This window comes from Rhodotorula paludigena (genome assembly GCF_050403205.1).
Source record: "Rhodotorula paludigena JCM10292 DNA, Rt_paludigena_JCM10292v1_ctg41, whole genome shotgun sequence".
Lineage (NCBI taxonomy): Eukaryota > Fungi > Basidiomycota > Microbotryomycetes > Sporidiobolales > Sporidiobolaceae > Rhodotorula > Rhodotorula paludigena.
The window spans coordinates 123,201-147,543 of NW_027481417.1; the positions used below are offsets into that span (position 1 = coordinate 123,201).

At 62.9% G+C, this 24,343-nt stretch overlaps 8 protein-coding genes across 8 annotated transcripts; 4 read left to right on the top strand and 4 right to left on the bottom strand.

Moving 5' to 3' along the window:
- Positions 1-39: 39 nt before the first annotated feature.
- GDH2 (glutamate dehydrogenase (NAD(+))) lies at positions 40-4,506 on the top strand (the record flags this gene model as incomplete). The annotated part of the gene is made up of 19 exons (XM_076650835.1): positions 40-109; positions 215-300; positions 365-411; positions 562-646; positions 709-786; positions 861-1,527; positions 1,587-1,905; positions 1,968-2,126; positions 2,187-2,316; positions 2,377-2,406; positions 2,481-2,560; positions 2,626-2,803; positions 2,899-3,160; positions 3,224-3,259; positions 3,324-3,485; positions 3,553-3,720; positions 3,784-3,963; positions 4,023-4,146; positions 4,209-4,506. The coding sequence occupies 19 exons, from the start codon at positions 40-42 to the stop codon at positions 4,504-4,506; spliced, it is 3,159 nt and encodes a 1,052-aa protein (XP_076503642.1).
- Positions 4,507-5,448: 942 nt separating this feature from the next.
- JCM10292_000427 (MDR family MFS transporter) lies at positions 5,449-7,886 on the top strand (the record flags this gene model as incomplete). Its single annotated transcript, XM_076650836.1, has 10 exons — positions 5,449-5,708; positions 5,770-5,789; positions 5,862-5,988; positions 6,059-6,182; positions 6,245-6,400; positions 6,458-6,685; positions 6,750-6,828; positions 6,885-6,973; positions 7,037-7,577; positions 7,648-7,886. The coding sequence occupies 10 exons, from the start codon at positions 5,449-5,451 to the stop codon at positions 7,884-7,886; spliced, it is 1,863 nt and encodes a 620-aa protein (XP_076503643.1).
- A 137-nt stretch (positions 7,887-8,023) lies between these two features.
- Positions 8,024-9,194, bottom strand: JCM10292_000428 (uncharacterized protein; the record flags this gene model as incomplete). Its single annotated transcript, XM_076650837.1, has 2 exons — positions 8,024-8,969; positions 9,034-9,194. The coding sequence occupies 2 exons, from the start codon at positions 9,192-9,194 to the stop codon at positions 8,024-8,026; spliced, it is 1,107 nt and encodes a 368-aa protein (XP_076503644.1).
- Positions 9,195-9,442: 248 nt separating this feature from the next.
- On the top strand, positions 9,443-10,514 carry SEC11 (signal peptidase complex catalytic subunit SEC11; the record flags this gene model as incomplete). The annotated part of the gene is made up of 7 exons (XM_076650838.1): positions 9,443-9,490; positions 9,689-9,798; positions 9,861-10,010; positions 10,078-10,197; positions 10,264-10,300; positions 10,362-10,398; positions 10,480-10,514. The coding sequence occupies 7 exons, from the start codon at positions 9,443-9,445 to the stop codon at positions 10,512-10,514; spliced, it is 537 nt and encodes a 178-aa protein (XP_076503645.1).
- Positions 10,515-12,072: 1,558 nt separating this feature from the next.
- JCM10292_000430 (sugar porter family MFS transporter) lies at positions 12,073-14,217 on the top strand (the record flags this gene model as incomplete). The annotated part of the gene is made up of 6 exons (XM_076650839.1): positions 12,073-12,215; positions 12,314-12,627; positions 12,691-13,344; positions 13,402-13,833; positions 13,893-13,982; positions 14,051-14,217. 6 exons carry the CDS (start codon positions 12,073-12,075, stop codon positions 14,215-14,217), a joined length of 1,800 nt encoding a protein of 599 aa, XP_076503646.1.
- Positions 14,218-14,615: 398 nt separating this feature from the next.
- JCM10292_000431 (putative alanine--tRNA ligase) lies at positions 14,616-16,337 on the bottom strand (the record flags this gene model as incomplete). Its single annotated transcript, XM_076650840.1, has 3 exons — positions 14,616-15,312; positions 15,374-15,684; positions 15,807-16,337. The coding sequence occupies 3 exons, from the start codon at positions 16,335-16,337 to the stop codon at positions 14,616-14,618; spliced, it is 1,539 nt and encodes a 512-aa protein (XP_076503647.1).
- A 211-nt stretch (positions 16,338-16,548) lies between these two features.
- JCM10292_000432 (uncharacterized protein) lies at positions 16,549-19,890 on the bottom strand (the record flags this gene model as incomplete). Its single annotated transcript, XM_076650841.1, has 6 exons — positions 16,549-16,632; positions 16,695-16,950; positions 17,005-17,075; positions 17,130-19,169; positions 19,228-19,809; positions 19,888-19,890. The coding sequence occupies 6 exons, from the start codon at positions 19,888-19,890 to the stop codon at positions 16,549-16,551; spliced, it is 3,036 nt and encodes a 1,011-aa protein (XP_076503648.1).
- Positions 19,891-20,246: 356 nt separating this feature from the next.
- Positions 20,247-24,300, bottom strand: JCM10292_000433 (uncharacterized protein; the record flags this gene model as incomplete). Its single annotated transcript, XM_076650842.1, has 11 exons — positions 20,247-21,149; positions 21,208-21,346; positions 21,416-21,527; positions 21,584-21,809; positions 21,866-21,901; positions 21,960-22,053; positions 22,110-22,183; positions 22,245-22,436; positions 22,502-23,383; positions 23,442-23,502; positions 23,564-24,300. 11 exons carry the CDS (start codon positions 24,298-24,300, stop codon positions 20,247-20,249), a joined length of 3,456 nt encoding a protein of 1,151 aa, XP_076503649.1.
- Between the last annotated feature and the right edge of the window lie 43 nt (positions 24,301-24,343).

Sequence of the window (24,343 nt, forward strand, 5' to 3'; positions counted from 1 at the left end):
TCCTCTCCTCTGCTCTCGCTCTCCACACTCGCGCACGCCATGATTGCCCCGCCCAGTCCCCTCGAGCACATCAAGGGGCACCTCGACATCCCGAGGACGCCCTCGCCCGGTGCGCCTCCGCTCGCCTGCCCGCACCCCGAGCACCGCCTCGCCAACGCTCGCACCGCGTTGCACCCGCCCGCACGGCACTGACGCTCTCATGCCTTGACTGTAGCTCACGGCACCATCAAGGCCGACGACCTCGGCTACGCCCGCGCGTCCTTCGCGGGCAAGGTCAAGCACCGCGAGGCCGTCCTCGACGTCCGTCCTTCCGCCTCGCTGCGCACGGTCGCGGAGTAGGCTGACCCCGAGCCCGCACTCGCAGATTGTCACGAGCAATGGCTTCCTGCCCGACGCCCTCTGCACGTCTGAGTGCGTCGCGTTTCCACCCTCGCACACTCCCCACCTCGGAGCCGACGAGAGCCGAGATCACGAGAGACGCCTCGTCGAGCACGCCAGCCGCGCTCGTGCGCCGTGTAACCCCTCGAGACAGGCATGCTAACGACTGTGAGGTGCACGCAGGGTCGACTGGTTCTACGACCAGCTCGGGATCGACGACAACTACTTCAAGCTGACGAGCCCGCAAGAAGTCGCGGACCACGTCGAGGTGCGTCCTCCTTGCCCCTTCTCGATTCAAGAGCTTCTCACTGACGTCGAGCCGGCACGCAGAGTCTGTATGGCGCCAAGGTGCAGGCGCACGCGAGCCATCAGGACTACCTCGAGATCAAGCTCGAGAAGGAGAGCGAGGTGCGTCGTCTTTCTGACTTTCGACCTTTGCCTCGTACTTTGTGACACCCTGCTGACCTGCTGGGCCCGCGCAGAACTCGGCCGTCTACATCTTCACCTCGCCGCCCGGTGTCTCCCTCTCGAACGGCCCTCAGTACGAGCAGCGCATCGACAAGCAGTACCTCGACAACTCGAACGCCACCAACGCCTATCGCCTCGAGTCGTACCGCGCCGCGCCGGCTGCCGCCGCGGACGAGCACCTCGCCGTCCCGAATGGCGCCGCCAACGGCGCGACCCACACCCCGCCGGGCGAGAGCGTCGTGGCGCAGCTCCGCTCCTACTTCATCTCCAAGTGCGACTTTGCCGACACGCAGCTCTCGGCCGAGGAGCTCTCCAAGCCGGGTGTCGACCTGCGCCAGGTGGCCGACAAGACGTTCCTCGAAAAGGCGACGGGCAACACGCTCGACATCTACCAAGAGCTGATGGACGAGGCGCTCAAGCGCATGGGCCCCGTCGTCGCCGCGTACGAGGTCGAGCGCAGCCGCGAGCGCCGCCTCGTCATTGCGTACAAGCAGGGCGGCACGCGCAGCTTCTTCTCGGCCCTCTCGGACCTGTACCACTCGTACGGCCTGTACTCGACCCGCAAGTATGTCGAAAACTTTAGGAACGGCGTTACCATCATCTCGCTCTACCTGCATCCGCTTCAGGGGCCGCCCTCCGAGGCGAGCATCCTCCAGATCATCAAGGAGGCGTCCCTCATCTGTGCGTAACTCGTGCACGCTTGCAGGCTTCGAGACACCGCTCACACACTCTCGTCACAGACGTCCTCCCGAGCAACCCGCTCTTCACCGGCTCGCAGCTCACGGTCCAGGAGGCCACCTACGCATACGCCGGCTGGATCTTCGCCCAATCGTTCCTGAACCGCCTCGGCCCGGCGTACTCGGCGCTCAAGAACATCCTCGACGAGAACGACTCGGTGCAGGCTGGCGTCCTGTCCGACATTCGCGCCCGCTTCCGTCAGGAGACGTTTACGCGCGGCAGCATCCTCGAGACGCTCCAGCAGTACCCCGACATCATCCGCCTCGCGTACATCAGCTTCTCCTTCAAGCACTACTACAACGTGTTTGGCGACCAGTTGGTGTACGTCGCTTTTCGTTCCATACCTCGCACGACTCGATCTCACCTTCCCGGTCCTTGCACAGTCCCACCCTGTCCTACGCCCGCCTCCAGTCGGCCGAGGTGCTCTCGGGCGAGCAGCTCAAGGTTTACATCAACAAGCACGTCCTCAACAAGCACGACGCCCAGATCCTCGAGTCGCTCGTCACCTTCAACGAGGCCATCCTCAAGACCAACTTCTTCACGTGCGCTTTACCCATGTCCTTTTTCGCACTGCTCGATGTTGACTGGGCATGAACGTGCAGCCCGACCAAGGTCGCCCTCTCGTTCCGCCTCGACCCGGCCTTCCTCCCCGAGGAGGAGTACCCCGTGCGCGCGTACGGCCTCTTCCTCGTCGTCGGCGACGGCTTCCGCGGCTTCCACCTCCGCTTCAAGGTGCGTCTTCACACGCTCGTGGTATTCCTTTGTAGGCGGCTGACTCCGTTTCGTTCGCAGGACGTGGCTCGTGGCGGTCTCCGCATGATCGTGCGTTCTTCTGCTCGCTGCGCACCTTTCGACGACTACGTGATTGACACGACTCCCGCTTGCCTCTCATGCAGATGTCGCGCAATCGCGAGAACTACTCGATCAACCAGCGCAATTTGTTCGACGAGGTGTACGGCTTGGCGTCGACCCAGGCGTGCGTCTTCGCTATCAAAGTCAGCTTCCGCCTTGTGCTGTGCTGACACGCCTTGATCCTCACAGGCTCAAGAACAAGGACATCCCCGAAGGCGGCAGCAAGGGTGCCATCCTCCCCGACCTCGGCAGCAACCCCGAAATTTGCTTCACCAAGTTTGTCGACGCCATCTTTGACCTGCTCCTCAAGGGCGCGTCGCCCGGCATCAAGGAGCGCATCGTCGACTTGTACGGCAAGGAGGAAATTGTGAGTCGGCGTGCTTCCTGCCTTGCCGCTCTGCTGTCGAGCAGGCGTGACCGCTGCCCTCGAGTCAAGCCAGACTGACCTGCTTCTCCGTACAGCTCTTCTTCGGCCCGGACGAGGGCACGGCCAACTACATGGCGTGGCTCGCGAACCACGCGCGCGCGCGCGGCGCGCCGTGGTGGAAGGCGAGTTCGACGGGCAAGCCCGCGTCGACGCACGGCGGCATCCCGCACGACACGTACGGCATGACGTCGCTCTCGGTGCGCGGGTACACGACGGGCATCTACCGCAAGCTTGGGCTGCGCGAGGAGGACATCAAGAAGGTGCAGACTGGCGGGCCGGATGGCGACCTCGGGTCCAGTGCGTTTCTGCTTTTCTCTGCGCGATAGCTTTGTGCCGAGTATTGATCCGGTTTACTCGCAGACGAGATTCTCCTCTCGAAGGACAAGACCGTCACGAGTACGTCGCTCGTCTCCCCGCATGCCTTTCCTCTCCTGACTAACCTCTGCGTTGCATTTCACAGTCATCGACGGTTCGGGCACGATCCACGACCCGAACGGTCTCGACCGCGGCGAGCTCGTGCGCCTCGCCAAGGCCCGCAAGATGGTCAACAACTTTGACCGCTCCAAGCTCTCGAGCGAGGGCTACCTCATCCTCGTTGACGACCGCGACGTCACCCTTCCCAGTACGTTTGATGCAACGGACCGCATGCAAGAGTCAAGATTGACCTACTGATCTCGCTGCTCATGCAGACGGCGATGTTGTCGCGGATGGCACCGACTTCCGCAACTCGGCCCACCTCCGCTACAAGGCCGACATCCTCGTTCCCTGCGGTGGCCGTCCCGAGTCCGTCAACGTCAACAACGTCTCGCAGCTCTGGGACGCCGAGGGTGTGCCGAACTTCAAGTACATCGTCGAGGGTGCGTTTCCTGCGCCGTCTTCCCATACCTTTTCACCCCGATCTGACAACCGACTCCTCGCAGGCGCGAACCTTTTCGTCAGCCAGGGCGCGCGTCTCCAGCTCGAGAAGAAGGGCGTTGTCGTCTACCGCGACGCGTCGGCCAACAAGGGCGGTGTGACCTCGTCCAGTCTCGAGGTTCTTGCCGGCATGTCGCTCAACGACAAGGAGTTTGCTGAGCTCATGTGCTCGCCGCCGGGCACCGGTGCGTCCACCCCTCTCCTTGGGACGTATGACGTGACTGACTTGACGCCGCGACTGTAGAGGAACTTTCGGACTTCTACCGTACCTACGTCCGGTCCATTCAGGAGACGATTTCGGACAACGCGAGCAAGGAGTTCGAGGTCATCTGGAACGAGCACGAGCGCACCGGCCGCCCGTACACCCTGTACGTTCTTTCCGCTGCCTCCATCGCTCTGCACCATCCCTCTGACACTCCGTTCTCCCTAGCCTGTCGGACGACCTTTCGCGCAAGCTCGTCAACCTGCAGGAGGAGATGGAGCAGTCGACTCTCTACGACGACGTCCAGCTCCGCCGCGCCGTCCTCGCCCGTGCCCTCCCCAAGGTCCTGGTCGACAAGATCGGCCTCGACACGATCCTCTCGCGCCTGCCGACCGCCTACGCCCACTCGGTCTTCTCGTCGTACATCGCGTCGCGCTACGTCTACCAGGCCGGCATCGACTCGTCGCCCGTAGACTTCTACTACTTCCTGCGCTCTCTCACGGCGGCCGCCGAAGCGGAGCAGTAGATAGACAACCACTCTCCCACATCGCCTCCGCGCTTCGTAGACCGTGCCATATTGACCTTCCCAACGGACAGTGCTTTGCAAGATCATCAGTGCCCCCTCTTCTTCCGAACTTGCCAGAGCACAGCTGTCTCATGCGCGTTGCTCGTCCTGCGCACTGATCAGAGAGCATGCAGCCGTGCCCTCTGCATCGATCTCCGCTTTGCAAGGGACACCAAGATAGAGGAGGATAGCCTTTGGTCAAGGCAGCTGAAAGCGACTCGAAGGCGGAGCCTGGTTCCTCTCTGTCTGACGTAGTCAGTTGGCGCTGCAAGCAAGCTCCGCGGGAAGCGCACGAAGACCTCTGGTCGATGAGAGCGTCGCCATTGAGATCTTGACGGCCTCGAGGAAGCAAGTACGAACGGGGTTTCCCTCGCGCGGCCAGCGCCGGCGAATGCACGGGATTCGCTCTGTGTGAGCGCAAGAGCATGTCAGAGGGCACGGCGAAAGCGGGAGAGTCTTTCCGTGCCCAGGATACCCCGCTCAACCTCGGCTTTCGAGGCGGCGTCGAGGTTCCGTGCGATGCCTTTCTCTCTCCTACTTGTCGCCTGCCCTTCTGCTCTTGTTGACCTGCTTGTTCCTGCGTCCTGTTTTTGATCTGCAGCGACACTGCTTCCTGAGAGTCGACACTGGCTACACGCGTCCTCCCTTGCGTCTGCCACGCTGCCGCAGGGACGACGACGTCTCGGCGGACCTGCGCTGGCACTCCGCCGGCCGCCCCGCTGGGAAGGACTTGCGATGACTCGCGGCAACCGACGCCAGAGCCGGGACGCTGAGCAAGCACGGCCGGACGGACCTTGCTCTCGCCTCCGCCGAGGGGCCGCGATCGAGAGCGCTCAAAATGGACTCGACGCTTCCTGCTCTCTTTGTCTCCCTCTCAACGCTTCCAACGCACAGCTGAGACCCATGGCTGCCTCCGAGCAACCTGCTAGTGACTTCACGCAGTCCCGCTCGTCGACCATTGTCGAGGACGAGAAGGACATCAAGGCCTCAACTCCAGCGGCCGGCACGTCGGGCGAGACGGATGGCGTCTCGACGAGTGCACAGAAGCAGGATGGCGCACCTGCAGGGCCCGTAGGCCAAGATTTGTCGCTCATCATCACTGGCAAGAAGCTCGCCTTGGTTTTCGTTGCGATGCTCCTTTCGCTCTTCCTCGTTGCTCTCGAGTGAGTCATTTTCCCCTTCGAGCGCCCGCGTTACTGTTTGCTGACCCTTGTATATTCGCAGCCAAACGATTCTTGCAACCGGTATGCCGGCATCTTCTTCCACCTGGCAATCGCCCCTCCGCCTGTCCGCGTCGCTGACTCGCTCCATCGCAGCTCTTCCTCGTATCGCAAGCGACTTCAACGCCTTCGACAAGCAGGGATGGGTTTCTAGCGCCTTCATCCTGACGCAGACGGCCGGCATTCTCTGGTGGGGTCAGGTGCTGCGTATCTACCCGGCCAAGTGCGTTCTTCTCGCGCGCTAACCGCGCCTTCTCTGACTACCCATTCACCCGCTGACACGCCACGCACAGGTGGAGCTTGATTGTTGCCGTCGTCATCTTCGAGGTTGGGTCGGCGATTTGCGGCGGTGCACAGAACGTTATGACCCTGATTTGGGGACGCGCAATCAGCGGTGTTGGCGCTGCGGGCATCTTCGTAGGTTCCAGAAGGCGCCCCTGCGTGACTACGAAAGGTCTGATGGAGTTGCCCCCTTGCAGATCGCTATGCTGCAGATCATCAACCAGATCACGAAGCTGGAGGACCGCCCCAAGCTCTTCGGCGCGTTTGGCGGTGTCTTCGGCATCGCTTCCGTCATTGGCCCGCTCATCGGCGGTGCTCTCACCGACCATGCGACTTGGCGGTGGTGCTTCCTTGTACGTCCGGTATTCTTCCGTGCCCGAGTCGCAGCTAATGTTTGACCTACCTCGCAGATCAACCTTCCCGTCGGTGCCGTCAGCATCGTCGCCACGCTGTTCCTCGTCAAGGCTTCGCTGCCGCTCGGTGCGGACCCGAACACTCGCTCGACGCGCGACATCCTCCGCCAGACGATGCGCATGGACTGGATTGGCGCAGGCCTCACCCTCGGCGCCGTGACGTGCCTTGTCCTCGCACTGCAGTCCGGCGGTACGGATGGCTGGAAGACGGCGACTGTGATTGCTGTGCGTGTCATTGCGTCCCGCTTTGTTCTCAGGCACTGAGTCTGACTTTTCCTCTACCGAACAGTGCTTCATCGTTGCTGGCGTCACTTTCATCGCCATCATCCTCTGGGAGCGCTGGATGGGTGACCGCGCGATGGTTCCTGGTGCGTACCCCCGAATTGGTCTTGGGAAGACGGAGTCTGACTCCCTCGACTCACAGGCAAGATCTTCAAGTCTTTCTCGATTTTCGCCATCCTGGTCTCGTCGTTCATGACGCGCTGCTCTATGCTCATCTACACGTACTACATCGTGAGTTCAGTGTCAGAGATTGCGGAGGCGGCGCCAGATGCTGACGGCCTCGTTCCCTCACAGCCCATCTACTTCCAAGCCGTTCGCAACCACGATGCCACCCAGTCTGGCGTCGACATCCTCGCTTTCTGCCTTGCGACTGTCCTCTCGGTCATCATCTGCGGTCGCCTCGTCTCGGTCCTCGGCCGCTACTGGTACTTCCTTGTCCTCGGCCCCATCCCGGGCGCAATCGGCGCAGGCCTCATGTACACGGTCAAGGTCGGCACGAGCACGAGCAACGTCATCGGCTACCAGATCCTGCTCGGGGTCGGCGTCGGAACCGTCATGCAGAACGGCATTTTCGCCGTCTCGGCAGAATTCAAGGACAACATGCGCCTCCTCGGTCAGGCGACCGGCCTCGCGAGCTTTGCCCAATTCCTCGGCGGCACAATCGCGCTCGCCATCGGCCAAGCCGCGCTCTCGACGCAGCTCACGCAGAACTTTGCGCGGTACGCCCCCGAGGCGCCCGTCGCCGTCATCGAGCAGTCGCCGCTCAAGATCTGGGACTTGCCCGAGGCGATCCGGTCGGCGTCCATTTACGCCTACGTCGAGTCGCTCCGCATCGGTGCGTCGCACTCGCTTGTATCCCTCGTCTGCTCGACGCCAGAGAAACTGACGCTCTCTTCCGCTCGCAGTCTTCGTGATCCCTGTTGCGTTCTACTGCGTCGGCATCATCGCGGCGCTCTTCATCAAGAACATCAACATCAAGCCGCCCGTCTCGGAGGAGGACAAGCCGGCCAAGGCCGAGGCGAAGGCGGCGAAGAAGGCCGCGAAGAAGGGCGGGAAGAAGGCGGCGACGCCTGCTGTGCAGACCGAGGCAGACGTCGAGAAGGGCATGGCGGCGGGTCAGATTGCTCGTGCCGAGGGCGCATAATTAGTTACTAGCGCACCCTTCACTCCTCTCTGTCTTCCTCCGTAGCATCGCATTTTTCAGTTCTCTCAGTGCCTGTACATACATATAGACGGTTTCCACTATACTTCGCTGTTTTGCACTGCCCGAGAAAGTTCGCCTCATGCGGTACCCGGCGCGTTCTGGCCCGTTAGCACCTCCTGCACCCGCTTGACGAGCTCCTCGAAACCCTCTTCGAGCAGCGCCTCCTGCAGCAGCTGTTCGAACTGCTCTGGCGGGAGCGCGGCGAGCATGCGCGAGGCAGAGGACGAGGGGGCGGATGTCGAAGCGAGGTTCGGGAGGAGAGTCGAGAGCGTTTCGGGAAGGCGCGAGGGGTTTGCGGTCGGAAGGTGAGGCGGCGGCGACGTGACGTGCTGCGAGATAAATGAACCGGGAAGAGCAGTCGGACGGGACGAGTAAGGCAAATGCTGCGCGGTCGAGGTCGAAGCGCGAGCGTATTCGGGAGTGGGCGGAGGGAAGTGAGCGGAAGAAGGGGCGAGTGCATGGGCGCCTGCAGCTGAGGACCCTGCAAGATCCTTCGTGCTCGTGACCGGCTTTTGGCGACTGGGCGTTGCGGCCTTTTTCGCCGGCGAAGGGACTTTCTTCGGAGCGGGTGAGGCGGTCAATGCAGCAGTTGCGGGGAGTGCCGCTTCGACAGCAGGCTTGGCGGGCACGAGCGCCTTTGTCGCTTCGACGAAGCGCTCGCGCTCGGCGTTCGAGGTGAACTTGGCCTGCATCCGGCGGAACTCGACCTCTGGCTGGTTTGGCCCGCCGCGGCTGCTCGGCGAGAGCGAGAGGTAGCGCAAGCCGAGGACGGCGTCGCGGTAGACAGCCTTGAGCGGGAGCTGATCTGGCGGAGTCGCGGCTCGCACGGCCGGAGAGGAGAACGAGGTGAGGTCGAGCCGGTCGAGCAGGAGAGGCTGCTGGTTTCCGTCTCGGACAGCGTCGCGGAAGAGCGGGTCAAACGTGACGCTGAGGACCGTGCGCAGAGGGAGAAGCGATCCAGACGAGCTCGAGGCAGCAGAAGCGAAAGTCGTCTCGAGACGGAGCGCGAGTTGCGGCTGCGAGCTGAGGCGGGACGAGCAAGTTAGCCTCGCGGCAGGCCGATTGCGTGAAGCTCGCGAGAACGGACTAGTGGTCCCAGTCGATGTGCTCGTCGCTGGCCTGCCCCGCGACTTGGCTTCGCTTGCGCTGCTTTGCCGGAGGACAGCCCGAGTGGTCGATCAAAGAGCGGCTGCGCGAGTACTTGAGCAGGAGCCAGTGCTGACGCGTGGTCGTGGTAGTCTGTGTCATTCTAGCCGTGTGCAGCTGCTCACGATGGCCTTGAACAGGACAAGGGACAGAAGAGACGAGGAGCGACGGTGCTCTCGCTCGTCCACGCGGCGTCGCACTCGCTGCACAGCGTCCGAGAGAGCGTGCGCTGCTTTGACGGATTTGCAGCATCCCACACACGCAGTCTGCGCTCTTCCCGCCCTTCCCGCTGCCGTTCATCTCCCTCCGCATCTTTATCTCCGTCCGACCACGACAACCCCGACGACGCCATGTTCAAGGACGAGCTTGCCACGCTGAGGCGCCTCGGCTTCCGTCATGTGCGTAACACGGCCAATCCAGGTCTTCGAGCCTCTCGGACCGCGCTGACGAGACCTTCAAACACCTCGTCTCCCCACCTCGCGTCCCTCGAATGTCCGCAACGGCGTCCATCACCGCTGTGTCTGCGTACGGCTTGCCGTCCGACTTCTTATACGTCTACCGCGTCTCTCATGTCCGCCCGCGCATCGCGCCGTCAGGTCCTGACACAAGCGCTCAACTTCGCCATGGTCATCTCGACCGCCTTGATGATGTGGAAGGGGCTTTCGGTCGCCTGCAACACCGAGAGCCCCGTAGTGGTTGTGCTTAGGTCCGTGCGCGCGCTTCGACCGCAGTCAGGTCGCCCAGCTGACTCGTCGCTACGCATCGCAGCGAGAGCATGGAACCGGCAATCCAGCGTGGCGACCTCCTCTTCCTTACTATGCCGCGCCACGCGCCGCTCAAGCACGGCGACATCACCGTCTACAAGATCCCCGGCACGCCCATCCCGATCGTGCATCGCGTGATCGAATCGCACGACGAGTGCGTTTCGCTCGCTCTGGGCTACCCCTGAACTTCGTTTGCTGAGCTGCCGGGACTCGTCCTGCAGGCGTAACTCGACTGAGCAGTGGATCTTGACCAAGGGCGACAACAACCAAGCGAACGACGTCGGGCTGTACAACGGCATGCAGTACTTGCGACGGAGTCACATTGTCGGCAAGGTGCAGGCGTGCGTACAAAGTCCAGCTTTCTGTCCCCGCCCTCGTTGTAAATACTCATACAACGTTTTACGCAGGTACATCCCCTATGTCGGGTACGGCACGATCCTGCTGGTGCGCTACAGCCCCCCCCTTACCCTCCTCGCTTGCTCGCACTAACGACCTCAACTCGCAGAACGACTACCCGCAACTCAAGTATGCTCTTCTAGCCTGTACGTATACTTCTTCTGCTTGCTGCTGCTGGAACTACCGCAGCCTGCCGCAATCGTCGCTCACCTCGCTTGCACTTGCAGTGCTCGGCGGCGGGATTTTGCTGCAGCGGGAATGAGCACGTGATCGAAGCCGTGTGTTGCCGGCGATGCATTGCAGACCTGTGTACTCGAGTCTTGACTCCATCTCTGACCCGCTCGAGAGGTGCATTCGACCCAAATTCGTCCTGCTTGACCGAATGGCGTTGTCCAGCCTCATATCCTTCCGAAGCGGAATGCGCCGTCCCTCTCACGCGAAACAAGTGCCGTGCTGACCACGTGTGTGTCGCCCGCAGGTCGCCCATGTCGACGAGCGAGTGAAGAGTGAGGACTTTGCCTGCATCCTAATCCGAGGCCGCAGCTCGGCCGAGAACCTCACCGCATGCGTCGAAGACGGCATGCGAAGCAGAACATGCGAGCGCGGGGGTCAAAGCGGACAGGACAAGCGAGAGCATGCGGGGGCCATGCGAGCGGGAGGACGTGGGCGGCTGAGAAATGTCGTGAAACCGAGCGGATGCTGGCGACTCGTTCGGCAGCGCCAATCAGCAGGACGTGGGCGGGCCTCTTTGGACCGACTCGCGTGGCAGTGGAGGACAGGGAGCAAAGGGACGTGCAGGCGCCGCGGCCGCAGACAACGAGGACGCTGCAGCCGGCGACTGCACCGACGCTCGGTACGACGATCCCGGCCCGAAAGCGCACTGAGCTTGCCTAGCACGGTGGGACGATGCCGCTAATGGCGATGAGCGTGGGGGACAGTCGCGAGAGAGAGAGGGCACCCGTTTCGCAGAACAGGACGCGCAAAGCGAAGCCTTCCGAGCGGAGGAGGTGCGCGTCGAGACGCGGCCCGAAGTCCGGCGGGTGCGAACAAAGCGCAAAAACCGAAAAGGGGTGCGGCGACCAATCAGCGAGGCCCTTTCTCGCTACGCTGAGGAGTGTGTGACCGCCTCTTCCCGCGTCTTTTCTGCTGGACACACGGTGACGCGCCACTCGTCTCCTTTTCCGGGGTGGCTGCCGTCCGTGCTGCATCGCGAGAGCCGTTCTGGGCGCTTCCGGGGAGGAAGCGAGGACACCGACCCCGGATTGACAGGTCTCAATTGCATTTCCTCCCCGGCGAAAACGCTCAACCACACGACGTCATGTCGACCCGAAGATACATTTGGTTTCGCCAAGAAGCGCCTCCCGCGGGCGACACGCGAAAGGCGGAGCGAGCGTGTAAGCCGCAGCTGGCGTGCGTCATGCGAATGCGCAAGCGCGGTTGCTTCGGGCAGGGCAGCCGGCGCAAAGAGTTACGCACACGCGCCAGAACGCCGGCGAACAACGGCGATGCAGGCGAGGCGACTTTCGCGAGAAGAGGAGGAGGCGCCAGAGTCCTCCGCGCGGGCGCAAGGACCCTTGAACGGGCGACGCGTTGGGCTCAACCGGAGCCTGATGCTCGGTGTGCGCGGGTGGCGTGGGGAGGAAGAGGAGCGCGAGAGGGGCCGACCCAAACGCGAATAGAAACACGCGTGGAGAGACGAGGAGGGAGGGGGTCCCCCCCGGTGCCTCTCGCAAACAACCTGCCCCCGTTCTCTCTTTGCTTTCCTTCTCTCTCCTCTGCTTCCTTGCCCTCCTTCACCCCTCTGGCATCACTCTGTCGCCATGAGTTTGACAAACGACAAGGCGCGCAACGACACCGCCGAGAAGCGCGAGTTCTCGCACTCGTCGCCGCCTCCTACCCAGGATGGCCACCTTGCCACCAAGGCTGCCGCTTTCAACGGCTCAGAGCTTCCTGAGGGCATTTCGTGCGTCTCGCCACCGGTCACCCATCCTGTCCGCCACTCGCATGCGAAGTTGCCGCTGACCTTCTCATCCTGCCATGTGCTCCTGTCGCTCCTTCCAGCCTCGATGCTTCGGGCGTTCCCAAGTACATGGGTGCTACTGGCACCAAGCTTGGCACACTCATCACCATCGCTGCCTCGATGGGCTTCATTCTCTTCGGGTGCGCCGCTTTCACGCACAAGCCCCCCACGTCAAATGCGCTAACGCCTCAGTTCTCCGCACCGGGCAGCTACGACCAGGGTGTGATGTCGGGCATCATTTCTGCCCCTCAGTTCATCGAGGTTTTCCCGGCATGCGACCCCGCTGAGCAGGGCGCCTACAAGGCGTCGGTTCTCCAGGCATTCTACGTTGCGATTTACGAGATTGGCTGCCTCGGTGCGTCGCTGTTCTCGCGTGCTCGTCCGCATGGTCTTGACTGACTCGCCGGATGCACTGCAGGTGGCGCCATCTTCGCTCTCATGTTCGGTGACCGTCTTGGCCGTCGCAAGATGATGTTCACCGGCGCCATCATCCTTTGCATCGGTGTCCTCATCCAGGTCGTTTCCTTCCGCGGTCACTGGGCTGGCGGGCAATTCATCATCGGCCGTATCGTCACCGGTCTCGGCACGGGCTTCGAGACGTCCACCATCCCGACGTGGCACGCCGAGTGCGCCAAGGCGCACTCCCGTGGTTTCGCCGTCTTCATCGAGGCCGCTATGATCTCGACGGGCACCATGGTCTCTTACTGGGTCGACCTGGGTTTCTCGTACCTCGACGACACGACCTCGTGGCGCGTGCCCATCGCCCTTCAGTGCATCTTCGCCATCGGCCTCGTCGTCATGCTCTGCTTCCTCCCTGAGTCGCCGCGTTGGCTCGTGTCCAAGGGTCACATGACTGAGGCCCAGCGTGTCATCGCCGCGCTTGAGCCCGCGCCGTTCAACTCGGAGACCGTCATCCTTCAGACCAAGATCATCGCCGACTCGCTCGAGGGCCAGACCCGCCAGCGCAAGCGCGACCTCATCACCAACGGCCCGACACAGCACCTCCGCCGCATGCTCATCGGCTCGTCGTCCCAGTTCTTCCAGCAGGTTGGTGGCTGCAACGCCGTCATCTGTGCGTCTCATCCGCTTCTCCCGCTTTTGCCGCCTTGCTGACCGCTCTCGCATTCAGATTTCTCTACGGTCATCTTCGAGGAGTACCTCGGCGTCGAGCGCAAGTTGGCCCTCATTCTCGGTTCGGTTCTCGCCACGGTCTACGCCCTCTCGGCGTGCATCTCGTTCCCGCTCGTCGACAAGGTCGGCCGCCGCAAGCTCTTCTACATCGGCACCCTCGGCCAGTCGCTCTCGATGTTCCTTATCATGGGCTGCCTCATCCCGGGCAAGAACAGTTCGGCTTCGAACGGCGCCACCGTCGGCCTCTTCCTCTTCCTCACCTTCTTCGGCTTCACCTGGCTTGAGCTGCCTTGGCTCTACCCGGCCGAGATCAACCCTCTCAAGACCCGCACCAACGCCAACGCCGTTTCGACCATCAACAACTGGCTCTTCAACTTCACGGTCGTCATGTTCACCCCGCCGTTCCTCGCTTCGACTGCCGTCGGCTGCTGTACGTCCTGCGCGCTGTTCTTCCCGCTTACGTCGCCCTGACCGTCTCTCGCCGCACAGTCGCGTTCTTCGGAGCGATCAACCTCTGCTTCCTCCCCGTCATCAGGTTCTTCTACCTTGAGACGGCCGGCCGTTCGCTCGAGGAGATCGGTAGGTCTCGGCTCGCTTTCTGTGATGTCTGCTCCACGGCGATACTGACCTTTTCACTCTCTCCCCAGACGTCATCTTCGCTCGCGGGTACATCGAGGGCGTCTCGTACGTCAAGATGGCCAAGCAGATGCCCAAGCTTTCCTCGGCCGAGATCGAGGCGGAATGGAAGCGCCTCGGTCTCTCGGACGAGGACCGCCCCCAGTCGGCGATGGGCACGGCCGCTGGTGCGGTCTAAGCCTGGCGGCGCCGGCGCCCCTTTCCCTTTCTCTCTCGACGTCCTCCACCCAGACTCGAATCCGCTCGGGTCTACGAAGCCTATCTATCGTGCTTCGGAGTGACCTCTCCCCTCTTCCGCCCCCCTTTTTAGCCGCCCTGTATACATGCTCTTCTGCTCGCGTTGTTTATACAGTCCCCTGTGACCTAGATACCTATCCCTCGCCTTCGTGCTTTCCACCTTCGGATACAGCTTCGGACCTTCTACATTGACTGACGGTTAGATGCCGCTCTCCTTCGTTTCGCGGAGGCTGCAAAGAAGGGTTTCCAGCACTCTTGGCCTGATTCCCTGTGTGCGAGGCTAGAGAACCCTCTGTGGCGGAGTAACAAATATCTTGTGTGGACTGGCAGCTCTGCTATTCACGCCACCGCCTCTACGGCCCTCTTCAGCAGGATCTCATCGCCGTTCTCCCACCTCCCCGTCATCTTTCCCTGCCAGCGTCCCTTGCCGCCGCCCTTGATGCGGTCCTTGCCGAATGTCTCCACGACCTTCTTGCCCGTCGCAAGCACCAGGTCATCGGAGCCGACAATGAGGACTGCGCCTCCAGCCGTAGCGGCTCCGGGCGAACTTGCCGTTGCGCCGCAAGCCAGCACGATGAGGTGTTTGGTGCCTTGCGGCAGCGCATCGATACGCGGCTTGAGCTCGCCCGCAATGGCGGTCAGGAACTCGAGCGAGTTGGTGGCGTCGTCCTCGCGGAAACCCAGCGCCTTGACAACCTTGTCTTCGGTCTCCTCGGCGGCGGCGTTCTGCGCGCGGTCCCAGAGGTCAGAGGCGACCCAGCCAGCGAGCTCGCCCGCGAGCTTCTTCTCGCGCCGCTTGGCCTCGGTCACGCCGCCCACGAGGCCTTCGACCTTCTTCGGCAGGTCCTGCACGGCGCAGCCGACGGCGAGTGCGGCCTCGCGCGCGGCGAGCTGCAGGCCCTCAAGATGTGCGAGGACACGAGGGGCGCCGCAGGCGAAGTAAACGCGGGCGTTGGTGCCGCGGATGGACGTGGTGAAGGGCGAGAGGTACAGCGTGCGGAGGTAGGCGAGAGACGGGTAGTGAGTGCCACAGCAGCTGTGAGTGACCATGATGATCAGTCTGACGGCGCAGACGGGCTTGAGGGGAAGGCACACACGGGTTGGTGTCCACTCCCTCGATGATCACGGTCCGCTGCACCGGCGGCCTCGCCTCGCCAGACTCGTCGGACTTGTAGTTGGCCGGCACTTTCTCGCCGAGCTCGACGCCCGTCTCCTTCGTCGCAAGCTCGAAGTTGACGCGGATGGGGCGGGCCTCGCCGATGAGGTCGTTGCACCTCGCCTGCACGGCAGCGATCTCCTCTGGCGTGGGCGCGCGAGGAAGCTCAATGTAAGAGAGCTCGGGGAACTTCTGCAGCGACCAGGAGAGCGTGTCGAGGTGGCACTCGTGCTCGAGAACGGCCGAAAGGAGCTGGAAAAGCGAGAGATTGGTCAGGACAAGCAGCACAACAGTCGACGCGTTAACGATCATCCCGCAGCAACTCCGCGCTGAATGATGTGGCTCGAACGTGCAGCAGGACAGAGCAAACATACGTGTTGTCCGGTGTGCTGGTCCTGGTGGTCTCGCCGGCGCTGCCAATCGACCTCGACGCGTACCTTTGCGCCGACTTCGAAGGGTCGCGATACGAAGTGGACAGCGTCGAGGTTCCTCCGAATGACCTGCCGCACAATAGCAGGCTCCCCTGCTGCATCATCCTGGCTTTCGCCGTCAACGAGCGGAACGAGCCTGCCCGTGTCGCTCGGCTGTCCGCCTCCTTCGGGGAAGAGCACCGTGTCGAAGAGCTCGACCTCCCACTCCTCGGCCGGCGGCGCATCAACCTCGCTCAGCGCGCCCTTCGCCTTCTTTCCGCCGCCGCTCTTCGCCGCTGGAGCGATCTTATCGCACCGCGCAACGGTAGTCACGAGCGTCTGCGCGAGCGGGTCGATCTGGCAGCGCAGCATCCCGACATAGCGCTTCTCCGGAAGCGGGAATGCGAGCGAGGCGTAACTTGGTGGGGTCGCGAGGGATGAGGCGGTCATGGCCGACGGGAGGTACGCGCTCGGTGCGACTGCTGCAGTGGCCATCGTGGCAAACGTTCGGAGCTGTGCAGGTGCAGATCGGCGCAGAAGAGCGACGGGGCGCAGCAGCATCGAGCACAAGGGGTTGGCTCGCCCCGCGTGGTTTTCGAAGATGCAGCGGAGTAGACGCGATAACGCTTCCGAGTGCTCTCGGGGACGACAGAAAATATGAGAACAACAAAGCGAGTGCACAAGAGTCGATAACGGAAGAGCGATACTACGCCTTGGACCCGAGTTTCCGCTGCGCTTGCCGGAGCTGCGTCTTGAGCGTCGACAGCTCGCCCTGCGCCTGGCTCAACTCCTGCAAGTCAGTCACCAGGTGTCAGCGTCAGATCACGTAGGAGTGCGTCGGTGTGGACGTACATCGAGCAGCTGTGCCCGCGTCTTCTGCTCGCGCTTCTGAGCGTCCGCAAGCTCCTCCTCGAGGTCGGCAATTTGGTCGCGCAGCTCCTGGAGCTCGGAATCATCCGTGATGATGGTCGTGTTATCTGTCGCGGGAGGGGCGGCCTGCGCGGCGGAGAGCTGCTGCTGGAGCTGCGACTTGTCGTCTTCGAGCGTGCGGATCTGCGCTTCAAGCTTGCGCTTCTCCGCGCGGGTCTGCTCCAGCGAGGCAGTCAGACTGAAACAAGCGTCAGTACAATATGGTCGTGCGCGAGAAAAGTGGCAGACGCACTCGTTAAGCCGTTCCAGCATCGCAACCTCCTGATTCGCCGAAACCTCGATGCGCTCCTCGAGCTCCTTTACCTGTGGACGTGTTCGTGAGCACGTGCACAAAAAGGAGCCAGAGCTCGAACGAACCTTCTGCTCAAGGCCTGCTTCGCCGGATACCGCCTTCTTGCGCATCTCCTCGAACTCGCCCTTCTCGTTCTCGAAAGTGACGAGCTTCTTCACGAGTTTCTGATCCTCCGCGAGCAAGCGCTTGACCCGGTCGACGAGTGCATCGACGCTGAAGTCGCTCGAAGCAGTATCGGCAGATCCTCCGCCCGCACCGATCGCAGTCTTGAGGAAGGCGCCAATCGGTTTGCGCGGCGGCAGCGGGGGTGACGAGCCCTCGAATGCGTTCTTGAGCACCGTGAGGTCGTCCGACTGAGAGTTGGCGCGGGAGCGGTTCTCGAGCGGAGGGATCGCGCGCCACAAGTCCTGCAGCTTCGCTGTTGCCTGCTCGTGCTTGGCGACTTGCGCCTCGAGGTCGGCCACACGACCCTGCGCAGCAGAGAGGTCCGATTGCGCGCGAGTCGAAGCGGAGGCTGCGAGCGCCAGGTCCGACTCGAGCTTCGGCAGATTTGCGAGCTTAGTCTCGTGCTCCTGCGCCTGAGAACGGAGCAGCTCGAGCTCCGTCTCCAGCGACTCGCGCTCGGCATGCAGCGATTCGACGTCCGACTCGAGCGCTTGTGCACGCTCGTGCGCTTGCGCGAGCTCGTCGTCAAGGCCGGACCGTGCCGAGTCGTGCTCGTCGCGCAGGGAGGATAGGTCGGACGAGAGGTCCGAGACGTGCGAGGCGGACTTGTCGAAGTGAGCATCGAGGGTCGAGGCGAGGTACGTCGGCAGGTCGCTGCGCTCGGTCGTGTCGTCAAAGGAAGGCAGGTCGCGCAGAACGACGCCGAGAGTCGGGCGCGTGCGATGTCGCCGCAAAACGTCGCCGATTGCCTGCATCACCGACTGACGCTCCTCCTCGAGTTGGCGCACACGCTGTCGGGCTTCTGCCGTAGCTTCGGTGTCGACCTCGTCGCGCCCGGGCGCATCCACACTTGCCGATGTCGCTGCGTCCAGCTTGACCTGCAGAGCGTTGCGCTCGTCCGCCCGCTCCTCCCCCGAGCGCTGCAACTCCTCTTCGAGCTCCTTCACGCGCTCTTCTGCCTCCCCGAGCTTGTGCTCCGCTTCGGCCAGCTCCATGCCGAGATCGCGCAGCTTGCGCGCGGAGTCCTGTGCGTCCTGCTTGGCCGCAGCGATTTCGCGCTGCGCGTCCTCCGACGGGCCCTGCAGACCGCGATGCGCCTGCACCTCGTCTCGCGCCTCCTGCGCCTCGCGTCGCGCCTGCTCGAGGTCGTCGTGCGCCGCATGCAGCTCTTCCCGCAGACCCTCAGCGTCCGCCTGCGCCTCCGAGATGTGCCTCCTCATCCGGTCCTGCTCCTCGTGTGCCTGTAGGCGTGCGCGCTCGAGCTCCTGCCGCGTATCGTGCGCGTCGCGGTCAGCACGGCTCGTCGCCTCCTCGAGCTGGCGCTCGAGCTCCTTGACCCGCGCCGTCTGCTCCTCGAGGTCATGCTGCAGCTGCACGCTGTTGACGCCGAACGAGCTCTGGTCCGGTTGCGGGCTCGCGTAGGGTGACCCGCGACCTGGGCGAGTTTGAGGCACAATAGCCTCGCGATTGCCTGCGAAGAAGTGCGCGCCGCTGAAGCGGTTGTTTGCGCCCGAGCCGGAACCGGTAGGGGACGGCGTGTTGCGTCGTTGAGCGCTGATGGCGGCAGAGGAAGAGGCGAGAGCGGGAGAGAAGGGGGTCGGGCCTCCAAGGACTTGCTCTTCCTCCTTCCGACGAAGAGAAGTAGCGAGTACACCGGCTGTGTGCCGCAGTAGCTTGGTGCGCAGTTTCGACTCGCGGGATGAGATTTTGCGCAGATCCGCCTCGAGGCCGTCGAGCTTGGCTTGCGCTGTCGCAAGCTGCGCTTCTGCTTGCTCGCGTGTTACGCGAGGTCGCGCGGGCGAGGCGGGGTTGGAAGGATCTGGCGTGGCAGTAGCGGGTGCGGACAGCCGTACAAGCTTGGCGGCTGAATCGCGCAAGCGAGTTTCGAGGGCAACAGATCGAGTGAGGCTGGAGATGCGAGTTGCGAGAAGGGTGTGTTCCTGTGAACCCAACCAGTGAGCGGTCTAACCTCAGATCCACAGCGATCGCCGTGCTCACCTTCTTGATCTCCTGCATCGTGTCCCACTCGAGGATTTCGTAGTCCCTGGCTTCGAGTACCGCCGCACCGCTGAGCAGCTCGATCATGAGCGCGTCTTTCGGCACCGCGGCGGTTTCGGCGGAGGAAGTCTCGGGCGACAAGGGCCTCGCGGATGCGCCAAATGCTGCGCCGAGGGATGAGCGGCTCGAATCGCGCCGGTGTCCAGCTGTCTGAGGAGGGGACATCGGAGGCGGAGGTGAGCGCGCCTGGGCGAAGGGCAGCATCTCGGGGTCGAAGTCGTCCTCCAGGTCGAGATGGAACGACTCGACCAGCTTGGACGAACTGGCAGTCGGCTGCGCGGTGCCACTTGCGCTCGTCTTGGTCGAGCCCGCAGAGGCGGTGCGGGCCAGACCGGTTCCGAGCCCGCCGAACCAGCCTTTCTTCGCTTCGGGCGGCGCATCTGAGGTAGACCCACTCTCGTAAGACGGCGTCTCGGGCGCGGAATGGTCGTGCGAGGCGGACGTTGGCGACGGAAGGGCGTCAGACGCGAGCGAGTTGGAGGTGGACGAGCCAGCCAGACTGGTGCCGCCGAAGATGCGCCTCTGGGGTCCAGAAGAAACATTCAGCCCGCGCACCGCATTCACGGCGCCTTCAGACGCGTGCACGGTTTCGGCACGCACCATGTTGTTCGCTTCGGAGGCGACTCTCGTCTCGCCAGCTACAGGCGCAGCAGGGGGCGGTGCGACGGGCAACGAGACTCTTGAGTGGAATGACCCGGCTTCGGGCTTAGCGAGACAGACAGATGCGAGGGAGTAGGCGCGAAGACGCGAAGCTCCGTTCGCGACGGCGATCAGGAGTCGAGGCTAAGATCAGGCGGGTCCCTTTCGGAGTATCTAGGATATGTCGGTTTGTTCAAGCACAGTCGCTCACGGCTCCGCTCGTAAGAGAGGCAGAAGAGGAGATTGAGGGGCTGACATGCGCAAGCGGAAGCTCTACGACATCATCGAAGCCATTACGGGACATTCGCGGGATTGTGATTCTAGCTCTGATACTGCTGGAGGTAATGGAAATCTTCGTCCAAGGGCATGTTGAACTTGCTGAGCCCACCGCTGCTCACGGCGCGCTCGTCGACACTGTGGGCGCCGCCGATCGTTTCCGAATGTGACGCTGCGGACGCCTCGAACGAGGTTGCCGGCAGGTCGAAGAAGGAGTGGTTGTGTGACTCGTCGTGCATCGATGCGCTCGATAGCGGACCGCCCGTCGCCAGCGAAAGCCCGCTAAAATCGAATCCACCGGTCGTCGACGTCGACGAGAGCGGTGCAGACGCCATGTAGGGGTTCGGAAGCGGCAGGTTGATGGACATCTCGGGCGAGGAGAACGTCGTGAGGGCGTCAGGGCCGTACCCAGCTGAGTTTGAGCTGCCGGTCGAGCCGCGGGCGTGGCGGCCGCTGGCACTCCCGAGTCCCGCGATCTGCCGCCCTTGCGGCGCAATCGTGTACACGCTGTAGTCTGGTTCCGATACTGGCGCGTTCTGAACATGTGCGGCGGCCGGTTCGCCATTGAGGAGGGTTGCCATGGTCGGCAACGCCTGGTCAGCCGAACGACTGCGAGTCGAGCGCAGAGCAGGTGCCTGTGCCGACGACCGCGTGGCGGTAGCCGTCACGCCTGGGACGACTGTGTCGGACGCGACGTGTACGAGAGGCGGACGCACGGCCTTGCGACGCAAGTTGTACTCAGGACTCGGGGCGCGGGTCGGCGGAGCCGACATGGGCGCGCCTCCAAGAACGTGTGCAAGGCTAGGTTGGCGAGAGCGGGATCCGAGCGGGTCGTACGTCAGCGTGCGTGGCCGCTTTGCCCGGCGAGGGGCATCCGGCGCCACAATCTCCTCGTCAATCTTCCGCAGAAGAAAGCGCACAACTCCGGTTCCTCTGCGGCAGATTGACTGTGATTGAAATCTGAGTCAGATCGATTCCCTGTGCGACAGAGCATGAGAAACGCACCGAAGCGGTGTTGTAATCCTCCGCCTGGCGAAGCGTCGCATCAATGAGGTTGCGGATGATCGGCGCGTCGGCCTCCGTCGGCGACTGCAACAGCTCGAGTGCCACGGCGACTGCAGCCGAGATGACCTTGATATGGTGACTGTTTGCGACAGACGCGGCGGAAAGGTCAGCGTGGCCCTGAATGAGCGGATGTCTTTCAAGTGCGCACCTTGCCCACGTAAATGAGCAACCGGGCGTTGTGTAAATTGCTAAAATGCGCTTCGCGTACTTGACGCACTGCTCGCGCGAGTGCTGGTAGCGCTCGTCGGTGGCAGCGAGCACTGCGAAGCGAGTCTCGGTCAGCGGACATACGATTGCACGTGCATGAGAGACATACCGAGGAACGGCCTGTGGAGGCGTACAAATTCGGCCGACAGGCAGAGCTGGATGAGCGCCGACCGCATCTCGGTTGGGCTTGGCGGCACACCAAAGTGAACACGGCCAGCCGCGTCGATGGGCAGTTCATACGCCAGCGGGAACGTCCGCTCGTAGGCGTACAGCTCCGAATCGAGAGACAGAACGTCGGAGTAGGTGCGTGGTGAGCAGCCGAATACCTTGTCCGTCTGTGAAGGCGCGCTTGTCAGCTAAGCACGAACAAGCGAGGGACAAGCGGACGTACATTCTTCTTCACGAGCAGGGCGTATTGAGCGCAAAGCTAGAGACAACGTCCGTCAGCGTGCTGTACAGGCGAAAGGCGAAAGGCATTACCGTACGAGAGGAGCCGTCATGGGAGTTTCTTCTTGCTGCTCGGCTGTGATGCGGCTGCGCACACGCGCTTTCGTTGCCCGCTCGTCCATCTCGAGCTCCCTATGCGGCGCACGTGTAAGCAGAGAGCGCGCTGCCAAGCTAAATAAGCTACTTACTCATCGTAGCAGTCCAGAGGGAACTTGCAGTCGACTTGTCCGAGGTCGAACTGTGGCCACAGGCGAGACGTGCCCTACAAGGCGCGTTTTGGGTCAGCCGTGCTCAGTCGCGATGTAGCTAGCGAAGGAGCGTACCGAGGCGATCGACATGCAGAGAGAGAAGAGGCACCAGAAGAGGCGGCGGCGCTCCTCGCAGACGGCGAAAGGGAAGAGCGGCTTGCTCCTCTGGACGGGATCGCGGTGCAATTCAAGAGCAAACGCTGAATTGACGGCCAGTGAGAGGAGGGCAAGCCCCGACGAGGTCTCGCCGACACTCATGGACTGCTCCTGCGCGTGCAAGGCAGATGTAAGCCGCATCCTCAAGCCGGGCAGAAGACACGAGGGAGACTGACGGTATGCAGCGAAGCGAGGATAATGCTGGCACGGACACCGTCGAGGCTCGGCTCCTCAAGGAATTTGCCCGCCGCAAGCGCTAGCATGGCGACGTGCACCCAGCGCTCGACGATTGCCGAGCGGTTCTCGGAGAAGCCCCTCGCCTTCGCCTGCTTGTTGGACATACTTGCGAGACCCGAGGCGCACGCGCCGAGCAGCACAGCGACGAAGAGCGGGTCGAGCTCTCGTTCCCGCTTGGCGATGTCGGGCGTGGCGAGTGCGGCGCTAAAGGACGACCAACGCTTTTCGAAGGAGGAAGGATTGATAGGGCAGGGGTGCCAGTGGACGTTCGAAATGTAGAACTTGTACGAGGCGTCGAGTTCGGCGTGCGAGGGAATGAGCTCGACGACCTGCGCCATGACAGGGCGGAGGTTGAGCATGGCGATACTGAGGCCGAGAGACGCGCTCGGACGGGTTGAAGCGGCTGAAGACATGGTGGTGTTGCTGTGCGGTAGTGTGGGTGAAGGGGGAGTCGGTGCGCCGGACAAAGGCGTGAGGCCGCAGAAAGCGTCGGTTGCGTTGTCAGAATGGTGGCTCAGGCTAGCGAGATGACGCTTAGCATCCTCGACGAAGGCCTCGCCGCTCAAGCCACCTGGCGCGAACGAGTCGTAGCCGGACCGAAGAGGCGGAAGCACGCCTGTAAGGGCCAGCTCGGCCAGCGCGCCAGCGAGATCCTGCGCCTGCAAATCGAACTTGGGCGCCATAGAAGTCGACAACTCCCGCGTCATGCTGACGGGCGGCAGCGAGGGTCGCGGAGCGACATCGTAGACGGTCCGGGCGGATGAGGGCACGAAAGGGTTCGACTGGGTAAGCGTGTCGAGGAGGTGCTGCAGGCGGTCGACCTTCATCATGCACACAAAGTCAGTGGCGCACCCGAGTAGCTCATCGGATAAGACTGACCTGCGCCTTGAGGTCCTTTACTTCCTTGTCCTCGCCCGGGATGAAAAGCGGAACTGCGTCACTGCGATCGCGAAAGAATCAGGCTTGTGTCGGACTTGCGCAGACGAGACAGGTCTGCTCACCCATCCCAAACGCATCCTTCGGGGTCGCCGCGCTCGACGCACGACGCGCAGGGCATCGCACGGTTGCACCTCAGCTTCTTCTTGCGGCACGGTGTGCAAGACGCCGGAACGCGCTTGCGCGGCCCCTGCGCGCTGCTGGCGCTGCCCGTCTTCTTCCTTGACGAGCTCGCAACTGGAGGAGGAGGATTGGCAGCAGGCGATCCCGCCGACCAACCGTCGGCCGATCCGACAAGACCGAGCGAGGAGGGCGGCGGTGGCAGCGCAGGCGACGTCGCCATGCGAGTTGGCATGCCCGGCCGATGAAACATGGACGGCAGCGCTGGGCGGTCCTCGCGCGGTGCGCCGCGCGCGCTCGACGCGGACGGCTGATCGCCGGGACGCCCTGCTTCTGGCGAGTTGTGCCAAACCTGGTGCTCGTACAGCGAGGTCGGCGAAACTGTGGTCGAGACTGTTCGACTGGAAGAGGGTAGGACGTAGGTCGAATGCGCAGAGAAGGCAGACTGCTCAATCGAGCCTGAACGGCTGCGGTGCACAGGCGAGTAGGCCGGGTCCGGCATGCGCGAGTTGTACGGCATCGGTTGCGACATCGTGGAATACTCGGACACTGGCGTCGAGGTTTGTGAGACGGGCGGGTAGTTGTGCCGATACGTGTCGCCGTAGGGGGGTCGAGGGGGATCTGTCGGATAGCTCGGACCCGCCGCCCGAGGATCCCACTTATACGGCTGCGAGTCGGCCATTTGGCGCGTTTGCGGGCACTCTGGTGGGTTGCGGGCACACTGC